Source organism: Natrix helvetica, assembly GCF_964273705.1.
Source record: "Natrix helvetica genome assembly, chromosome: 13".
NCBI lineage: Eukaryota > Metazoa > Chordata > Lepidosauria > Squamata > Natricidae > Natrix > Natrix helvetica.
Genome location: NC_138557.1, coordinates 4,124,007 through 4,133,978, shown reverse-complemented (window position 1 = coordinate 4,133,978; position 9,972 = coordinate 4,124,007). Strand labels below are relative to the sequence as shown.

The 9,972-nt window shown below is 42.7% G+C and overlaps 1 protein-coding gene across 4 annotated transcripts in view; it reads right to left on the bottom strand.

The window, feature by feature from the left end:
- Nucleotides 1-1,069: 1,069 nt before the first annotated feature.
- The window catches only part of USP22 (ubiquitin specific peptidase 22), a 51,759-nt gene continuing 42,856 nt past the window's right edge, over nucleotides 1,070-9,972 (bottom strand). For 2 of the 4 annotated variants that reach the window (XM_081965459.1, XM_081965462.1), the window contains exons 10-15: nucleotides 8,226-8,352; nucleotides 7,029-7,120; nucleotides 6,688-6,807; nucleotides 5,783-5,845; nucleotides 4,664-4,813; nucleotides 1,070-1,778 (exon numbers count right to left, since the gene is read on the bottom strand). In XM_081965459.1, the coding sequence (XP_081821585.1) occupies nucleotides 1,736-1,778; nucleotides 4,664-4,813; nucleotides 5,783-5,845; nucleotides 6,688-6,807; nucleotides 7,029-7,120; nucleotides 8,226-8,352 (595 nt within the window). In that variant the 3' untranslated portion in view covers nucleotides 1,070-1,735. The remainder of the gene's footprint in view (nucleotides 1,779-4,663; nucleotides 4,814-5,782; nucleotides 5,846-6,687; nucleotides 6,808-7,028; nucleotides 7,121-8,225; nucleotides 8,353-9,972) is intronic. The other 2 variants (XM_081965460.1, XM_081965461.1) reach the window with 2 other exon arrangements.

Here is a 9,972-nt window from a genome sequence, read left to right as displayed (position 1 = left end):
TCCCTGCGGTTATTGGGTGCAGACACAAACACCCAAGTTCAGCGGTGCAGCCTGAAGGGGTTTTCTTTCTTTTTAACAAGGCAAAGAAGCCGTTTTCTTCGTAAGTGACAAATAAAACGTGGCCCTGCCTCTTGATAAAATATACAGCCCATATGGGCTTTGGCGGTGTCTAGACAGTAGGGGGGTGGGAGAGAAAGGGAGAAAATAAATTCATTTCTGACAAAAACGAAAAACAAAAGCAAACATGCTCCCAGTTTTCAGGAAGAAAGGACAAAGCCAGAAGGCTTTGGGGAGGGAGAGGAGTAAGGAAGGGAGAGAGAGAGAGGAGAGAGGGAGGGGCAGAGGGAGAAAAAGAGGAAGAGAAAGAGGGAGGGAGGAATGGGGGGAGAGAGAGAGAGAGAGAGAGAGAGAGAGAGAGAGAGAGAGAGAGAGAGAGAGAGAGAACAAACGAATTAAGAGGCCAATAAATGCAGAGTTGGTCTTTTGCTTAGGAAGAAAACTCCAGTAGTTGAGACTAATTTAAAAAAAAACAGCACCCAGTCCTCAGAAGTGGCAGATGGCACCTTTTTCAAGACCAAGGGTCTCAGGGGGGCAATATTTCTTTGCAAAGGGAAGATGGGAAAACAATAGCCTCCAAACACCCACCCACCCACCCCGAGAGATCAGCCTTATTTACATCCAAACCACCCACCCGCTCCCCTAACCACAATAAATAATCAAGACTACTATTTTTTTTTACAGTATAAACATGCCAATTCATTCACTTTTACTGATGGTTGCAATTATGAATTTCATTCTTACGGGCGTAAAAAACGATGAACAAAAGTACATGTGTAAAGTGGGGGGGGCAAGAAATTAATAAAATAGCAATGTATAGAAAACAAAAAAGTGGGGGCAGGAGGGGCTCAAACAGAAACCTAGCCTGTTCCAAGAAAGAACAGTCCCCTCCCTGCTCCAAAGTTACCTGTGACTTAAAAGAGGCAGGGTTTTGGGTGCTTTCACCACCACGCCGGTCCCGTCAATCTGGCCTCTTGGTTAATGGCTTTTCTCGAAAAACAAAACAGCCTAATCATTTCATACTGTATTTATTTAATAACTAAAATTCACAAATAAAAAGGTACTCGCAAAGTCCATCTCGTCGCGGCGTCCCCAACTCTCCTCCGTTCTGACTGCTTTCAGACCCATGGGGGCGATGATGATAAAAAGAAAAAAGGAAAAAAAAAAGGGGGGGGAACGGGGCTCGGGGGTATTTTTGTTTTCAATTAACTGTCGTATGATTGGTCAGTTGGAGCTGAAGCACCAATGGAGAAGATGCTTGATGGAGAAGATGAGAGCACGTACACACACACACCCCGGCCTTCCCGCGCACGTCTCGGAGGAACGGCGGGACTCCTCGGCTCCCCTCTTATGTCCCCGTCGAGGGCAACCTTCGCACTATTCTATTCCTTCGCTCAAAGTCACTGGCGGCAGCCTCTGGTTAGGTTTCCCCCTCCTTCTGTCCTTGCAGGACCGCAAACCAAAGGAAGAGAGTTCATTCATTTTTATTTATTTAAAAAAAAAACTCCTCTAGGCGGTTGAGCCAACTGGCAAGCAGGTCCTGTCGCAGCTCGGGGCCAGGTGTCGAATGGGTGTCATTTATTTTTTTTCATTTCAGGTAGTGTTGTGTGTTTTATCGGAAGTCTACCTCTCCTTTCGCTTCCTTTCCTTTCCTTGTCGCATCGGCTGCTGAGCGGGGCTACTCGTACTCCAGGAACTGTTTGTGATAGAACAGCAAGTATCTGGGGAGTAGGGAGAAGAAAGGTGGGTTGTAAGAGCTAGGTCGATGTGGGTCTCTCCGCATACATTCTGGCTCCCCCCCCCTCCCCACATCCCTGTTAAAAGCAGAAGGGATTTGGGGCTGGTTTTTTTCATAAGGGAGGGACGGTTTCAAGGAAGGGTTTTTGTTCCCTGTTCATGTGCTGAGAGTCTAAATAATTCAAGGCCAGTGAGTCATCAGAGGATATGCCTGGGCTGCTGAGGGCTTGACAGTGACACAGGATTGAGGCCAAATTCCACACCTAAAGAACAAACTCGAAGCAGCAAAAATGGAGAGATTCTGCCAACATTGGGATCCTCAGCAGGGTGGCTTGAGTCGAAAGGGGGCATATCCGGGAGCTTCCGTTTTAGAAGTCTGTAGAGATTCTCAGTCACCCACGTCATGGTTGTCCCAAAGGTGCTTGTTCAAGAGGCAACCGGACTTTCTGACCTGGAGGACTGAGAATCCCTACAGATTTTTAGCTACAATTTGGGATGAAGACCCTTTGAATGGTGTGGGAGTAGGAATGGATTTCCAGAAGAAAAACTGCAAATTACAGTTTTTACAATTATGGCCTCAACGACCCTCTAAAAGGATGCAAATGGCCAGCTGTCTGCAAGGAATACAAATCCTTCCATTCCTCGCCAGAGCTGAAGAACCTTCTTGGATAAGAAGCGAAACGCCTTCAAAAGAAAAAAATAAGAAAGTCCCGTTGCCTTCAGTTTTAGAAGTTTGCTGGTTTGCCTGAGCAATTCCCAAACGTCCCCAAATAGGAAAGGGAAGGGAAGGGAAAAGAAAAGTAAAGAAAAAGGAGGGGAAAGGGAAGGAAAGGGATGGGGGAAGGGGAATGGGAAGGGGGGGGGGGGAAGAAAAGAGAAAAGAAAAGAAATCCTGAATTAAGACACGGGGACTCCAAAGGTTCACTTTTAGGAAGGAGGGCGGAAGACTAAAGCTGCCTTCCGAAGGGGAAGTTCAGAACATCCAATTTCTAACAACGAATGAATTCTAAGACGCCTGAAATGTTAGTCATAGAATGACAACATTTTGTGGGCAACAGTCCACACATTCCATTCCAACAGCCCTTTCCCTATCATCCAGGAAGGGGAGGGGTGGGGAAGATGGTCTCCCTTCCTCCTTGTAGCCGAGAACATCATAGAGAAAGGCAGGAAATACAGGTGGAAAAAAGGAGCCACCTATATAGACATTCCTTGGCAATACTTGACTTATGACCACCATGGAGGCCAAAATTTCCATTGCCAAGCAAGGCACAGTTGTTAGCTGAGTTTTGGCCCGTTTTGTGACTTTTCTTGCCACAGTTGTAAAGGGAAGCTGTTCAGTTAGTAATGTGGCCGTTAAGTGAACCTGGCTTCCCCATTGACTTTGCTTGTCAGGTGGTCCACATATGGGGATCACAGACACTGCAACCGTCATAAATAGGAAGCAGTTGCCAAGCGTCCAAACACTGATCACGTGACCAGGGGAATGCTGCAGTGGTCATTAAGTGTGAAAAATGATCAAAAGTCACTTTTATCAGTGCCGTTGTAACTTGGACAGGCACTAAACAAATGGTTGTAAGCCAAGGACTACCTCTGCAACCATGGAAAGAGTACTGTGTGAATACAAGGTTTCTATCTCAAACACCTTGATATCCTGTTTCCCCGAAAATAAGCCCACCCCGAAAATATTGCCACACAGCAGCAGCCATGAGGTGACCACGCTCGCCGCCTCCTGCACCTCAAAAATAATAAGACCTCCCCGAAAATTAGGCCAAGCGCTTATTTTGGGGGTTGAAAGGAAATAAGACCCTGTCTTATTTTCAGGAAAACACGGTACTGTGTTACGCATATCACCCTATTCTGTGCAAAGGTAACCTAAGTAGGGAAATCAGCTTTCACAGACTCTCCCATTTTGTGAAACAAAAACCAACAACAACAACAAAAATAAAAAAAACTCCTTTCCTTATATGGTAATGCAAAATCCCGGTGAGAATCCCAGAAGCAAAAGGAGAAAAGTGGAATAACATTTTTGCATCCCTCCCCCCTTCCCTCCCATCCCTGGGAAACCAGAAAAGCAGCAACAACTGGTGAGTCAGGCCAAAAGAAAGGAGCTCATTTGCATGATTTATGCAGGCTGCAGACTTTTCAAAGCACAATCTGAGTGTGATGATGTTAACGCTGTTTAAGAGCAGCATTTCTCAAATTTGGCAATTGTAAGATGTGCAGACTTCAACTCGCAGGATTCCCCAGCCAGCTAGTATGGGGTTATGGGAATATAGCTATGCTGGTTAGGGAATTCTGGGAGTTGAAGTCCGCACATCTTGAAGTGGCCAAAGTTGAAAATTTTGATTTAAAGTAGGGTACCATTTTTGGCCACTCCAAAAACATAGGTCATTAATAAAAAAATGATCATCCTCACTGGTTTTGAGATAATCCTCTATATCAGGGGTGTCAAACTCAAGGCCCAGGGGCAAGATACGGCCTGCCGGGTGCTTAGATCCAGCCCATGGGGCCGCCCTGGAAATAGCGAAGGATTGGCCCACAGTGCCTCTGCCAGCAAAAAGGGAGCTTGGCAAGCCCAGTTTTCGCTGGCAGAGGGTTGCAGGAGGCCGAAAACTGAGCTCGGGAGCCCGTTTTGCCTGGCACAATCCTTGGGCCACCACAGGCACCTCCAACACAAGTGATGTAGAGTCGGCCACGCCTCCCCCCCAAACACAACCCTGATGCGGCCCTCAAATAAAATTGAGTTTGACACCCCTGCTCCAGATCAAAGTACAATTTTATTTTCACACTAATTTTGCTCCTATTTTCTACTTCAGTGACACGGTAGGGAGCAAAACTGGCATTTTATGTTAAGAGGAGTTTGACATACCCTTCACTGTCTAGTACGTCCTTAATGCTAGCCTTGGTAATTATGGCATCATCACATTTGAACCATTGGTCTCTGTGTTGCCGAATAAAACTGGTATAATGCCCACTCTCCAAGGTTCCTTGATGGTTAACTACTGCAAACAAGGAATACCTGTCGGGATGAACAAGCAAAGAGAAAACGGCTTGATTTTTTACAACACAGAACCTTTAGCCCCTTCAATCATCAACATTTTGCTAAGGTGTACTTGTACGTAAACTGGGCCATCCGAGGTGGAGCTTCCACATACTACAGGTTATCCTCGACGTACGACCACAATTGAGCCCCAAGGTATCTGCTGCTAAGTTGTTAAGTGAATTCTGCCCCATTTTACGAACCTCTCTTGCCACAGTTGTTAAGTGAATCACTGCAGAAGTTAGTCACAGAATGGTTACGTTGACTTTACTTGTCAGGAGGTCCCAAGAGATATGACAACACCCCCCCCAGCCCCCCCCGCGGGACACTGCAGCCGACATAAATAGGAGTCAGTTGCCAAGCATTTGAAATTTTGACCGTGTAACTATAGGAATATTGCAACGGTCGTAAGTTTGAAAAGTGATCGCAAGTCACTTTTTTCATTGCTGTTGTAGCTTCAAACGGTCCCTTAAAAGAACTGATGTAAGTCGAGGACTACCTATATTATCTAGTATTTCTGAAAAACATCAACAGTGTTTACACATATTACTCTGATTATCAATGCCAATCCAAGCTGTCAAAACGTCAGGTGTATTAAGATTTTAGCACACCTATTTGCGTGCCACGCTCTCTACAGGGTCTGGGTGGGCTTTGCTAGACCAGGGACCACTTTAATGGGACAAATGAGTAGGTAAAATTGGTGGAGTAGTAAATCTTTAAGAGTAGATAGAAGGAAGGCTGATGGGACAGTGGAGAGGATGGAAAAGTCACTGTTTGAAGAAACAGCATTTTGTTCCTGGACAATTCTTTCCCCCCAGAACTAGTTTAGAATACAAAGTGCTCCCCCCCCCCCCAAAAAAAAACCAGGCTACTGAAAATAGGCAGCTTTTTATACTGTTTTAAGGGACGTATCTGAGACCAAGAAGCACAGAAGACAAAGCCACCTACTTATTATCACTGTTTAGACTATCTGCTGGTTGCTGGTACTGCCCATTCATTCTGCTCTCTTTACTACAATAAAAACAAACAAACAAACAAACAAAAACACCATGTTCATTGTCATTTAAAAAGACAGCGGGTTATCAAGTTGCCCTTTAATTAACAGACATTTAAAATCTGAAGAGATTTCCTTATTTTCTCGACATTTCCTGAAGAGAAGAAACAAGTGTTTAAGTAAAGAGACAACACTGACATAACTTACCCCTGGCATGAAGAAAACCAGCAAAATACCAAAGCAGGAGATTTAAATTACTAGTTTAAGCATTTGAAGGCTATTGACAGGGTGAATTCCGAATGCTCTATACGCAGTGATACTTGGTACCTTTCCAGAAGAGCTCTTTCTCCAAAGTAAAGAAAGATAATTTCATGGATCCCTAAATGTATCTTCAAAGGTCCTCTACCCCCAACCCCCCAGCCATTTTTTCCAACTTGGACACTTTCATGAAATGTCAATTTCAAATCTCAGCACTTCCTGGGGCAAAGGTCATGCCGGCTGAAGAATTCTGGAGAACTTTTGACTGACCATTTAAAAGGGGGGGGGGGGAGAAATCCTGTCTTTATTATCGTAGTCAAATGTTTTTAAATGTGAGCATGCATATTTTATACTTGTATCAGTGATAGGTCAGGCAATAAACTTGCCATTTTTCTTCTTGGCATAACAATCAAATCAAAGGAAATTGATTACTTAAATGAAAAGCAAGTATACATCTAAACCAATTAAAGAAACTATAATAGCAATAGCGCTTAGACTTATATACCACTTCACAGTGCTTTACAGCCCTCTCTAAGCAGTTTACAGAGCCAGCCTATTGCCCCCCCTCCCCCTCAACAACCTGGCTCCTCATTTTACCGACCTCAGAAGGATGGAAGGCTGAGTCCACCTTGAGCCAATCAGGATCGAACTGCTGGCAGTGAGCAGTGAATTAGCCTGCAATACTGCACTCTCACCACTGCGCCACCACGGCTCTATGCACCTTAGAGGGAGGAAGGGGGAATCACTCTCTTTTCACTAAAGATACTCCTGCTTAATTTCAAGTGTGAAATCCATGCCAGCGGAATCACTGAAAAGAACATCCAATTGTAGCCCCCACCTACAAGTTGACCTAGACAATTTCTCTGCTCTTTCAATACTGCCTAAGATACTGTATGGGGGGGGGGGGGTTGTTTCTCGGCAGAAGAGGTTTCCAGTGCATACCTAGAGGCCATGAAAGGCGTCATGTCCAGCTCTAGTGGAAAGGAGACATACGTAGTGATCTTCCGTCTCAGTTTGGCTGAGTGTTCAAACCGCTAGATGAAAAAAAAAATGGGTAGAAGATCAGATTTTTTGCTTCCTAAGCCACTTTTTTCAGTTCTGCTGTAACTTCGAATGGTCACTAAATGAATGGTCGTAAGTCAAGGACTACCTGTATATGAATACAACAGTGTGTCGGAAGTGAGTGTCTTTTATACAATTGTTATGGTTGCTTACTATTTCTTCTTTTTAGAACAAAAGAGAGATCAGAATGTACCAGAAAGGGAGGGGAAAAACGTTTTCAAAACAATCCTTTATAATTCTTGGGGTATTCTAGGATTTTTAGGCGCAGATTCATCCTGGAACCTTCTTTGCACAAAGCTAGCACTGAGGTATGCTGTGATTTAAAAAGCAAGACAAATAATATTCTAGGTATCTCACGCTGCCAAGACACAAGTGGCTGGAAAAGATTAATTTCAGAGACAATGGGAAATGTGATAAGCTCCATACTTTCATCATCATCCGAATAAATGCTATAAGCGGATGTGAACAGGGGGGGCAGAAAGATTAATGAACTCTTCTTCCGAAAGGCAGCCTTCCTCCAAATTTCTAAAAAAAACCTCCTGTCCTATTTACCTTTGTAGGTAATTGTACTCCAATTTCAGAAGCAGAACAATTCCCTAGCAACAGACCAGGCTATTTTCTGAGCACGAGAAAAGAAATTACACAGACGAGATATAGCCTTTCACATCTTCTTTTTGTTTGCCATATTACATTATTAACATTGTCAGAAGACACAGCTCTTCATCATGACTCTGATAACAGTTTGGCTATAAATAACGTACATCCCCCTATCCATTACTTCAGCTGCCGGAATTTAGCAATATTAGTTCGCTGGCATTTGAACGCTGTTTTGAGGTATTAAATATTAAAATCTTAATTCTGAACAGACAGGAGGACAGGGTGATTCATGGCAAGAGATCATCCTTTGACATTCAATACAAAATGCTCCCTGCTTCCAAAATATCCTTCTCTGTGTTCACATTTATGAAATCTAGACATTTGGATATACTAGAAATGACAAGGACACAAAATTGAAAGAAAATCAACCAATTCTATGGAGGAAGATCTGCTTTTAGGAATCATCATTTAGCAACTCACTTTGAGATGAAAACAAGCCACAATGGGTAGCTTCTTCATAGTGAGCTGTTTGGTAGATTCTTGGTAGCTGTGGCAACCACTACATTTGATTTTGGCACTGCTTCCTAGATGCTCTGGCCTTGTAAACCTGGAAAAAAATAAGTTTAAAACAGAATGGATAACCAGCACAAGTAACCATTTCACTTTAAATTTCTATTTAGTATATTTTATGTACAATCTTCTACAAGTATTACAGTTAAAAAACTAGCTTCATCAAGAGGTTTTTATTCATTTCAAATCCTTTGCTATTATGTTTCTTGATTTTTTTTTTTTAAAACCATAAAAATAAAACATAAATTATACATATACAAACTGGTGTTAAAATGTTCCTTAAGACATTTCCCACAATGTTTGTTTATGTTCTTAAAGCCAAGTTTAGCTGAAAAATATGACAATAAAAATAAATTTGGCTCAGTGGCCAATCTATGAACACAAAATGGCTAACAGGAAGAGATCACCATGGAATGGGGTGGGGTAGGGGGTGGGAGAGATTTTAAGCTTTGATTAGGTGAATAGGCCAGTGTTTTGCATGAGTTTAAACATACACAGTTGAGGCATTTGTGAGGACAGATTAAAAGTTTCTTTTTTCACATAGCCAAAATACAACATACCTTCCCAAATCTGGAAATTATCTTGGGTGAAATCTAAATGCATGTTTTTATAATTGCCATCCTTACCTTCCAGACTCAAAGAGATCAACTGGTTAAAAAAGGAATATTCAAACCTTGGAATTGTTGAGGCAATGCTTGGGTCGCTTATTGAAACAGTGAATCTGAATTCTGTACTGAGGCAGTACAAAAGACCAACACTGAACCTTCTTCCATACAAATTAGTATCCTCCGTCCATCAAGGAGATCGTTTGGTAACAGGCCTTCTACATACAATGCATTCTTCACATGGAACAGCCATGCCAAACTACCCATTTGAGAGACACAGACTACACAGAACTAATCCTCAAGCCTCTACACAAAGGGTATACAACTTTTAAATGAATTATATCTTTTAGCAACTGCGGCTGCTGACTGTAGTGGTTACAGCTAAAGACAGCTAGAATCCGGAAGTCTCAAGGTTTTCATATTTGCAGCATTTCTCTTCCAATCTTGCCTAAAGCTGCAACAGTTCCAGATTAGCCATCATCTACTTTTGACGTGAAAGAAACAGCCTCCTAAAATCTCTGGAGAGCCAAAACTAACTTGGAATGTGAGATTAACGTCTTCTGAAATTTCCTGCTTGATGAATGAAGCAGAATTACTTAGAAAGCAAGACGATGTGTTGTTGGCTTTGGTGTTAAGGTAACAAATAAACCCTACATAGTATGAAGCAATAAGACAAAAGCATAGCTCTATTGGCATTGTTACTGTACAGTACTTCCACGTTAAGGGAAAAGGTTTAAAGGTGAACTCCAGAATTTGTTTAGGGTGGCCACCAAAATATGTACCAGTGGACAGTTATGGGATTAGATGGAAGTTTGATCCAGTAAGGCTGTTCCTATGATCTTAATTACTATAATAGTGATAGCCGAATGGATCTGGTTAGCATTGTTCTGAAGGTGCTTGCCAGATTCCAAGAAAATGGAAGAATCTTAGGGGGAGGAACCAATCTACAGTCCTAAACAATTTAGTCTCAATGTCCTAATTACAGTGCGATGATTCAGTGAGTGAAGAAAGATATCCCCAGGAGTATCTTCATTTAACTAACCTCAAAGCAG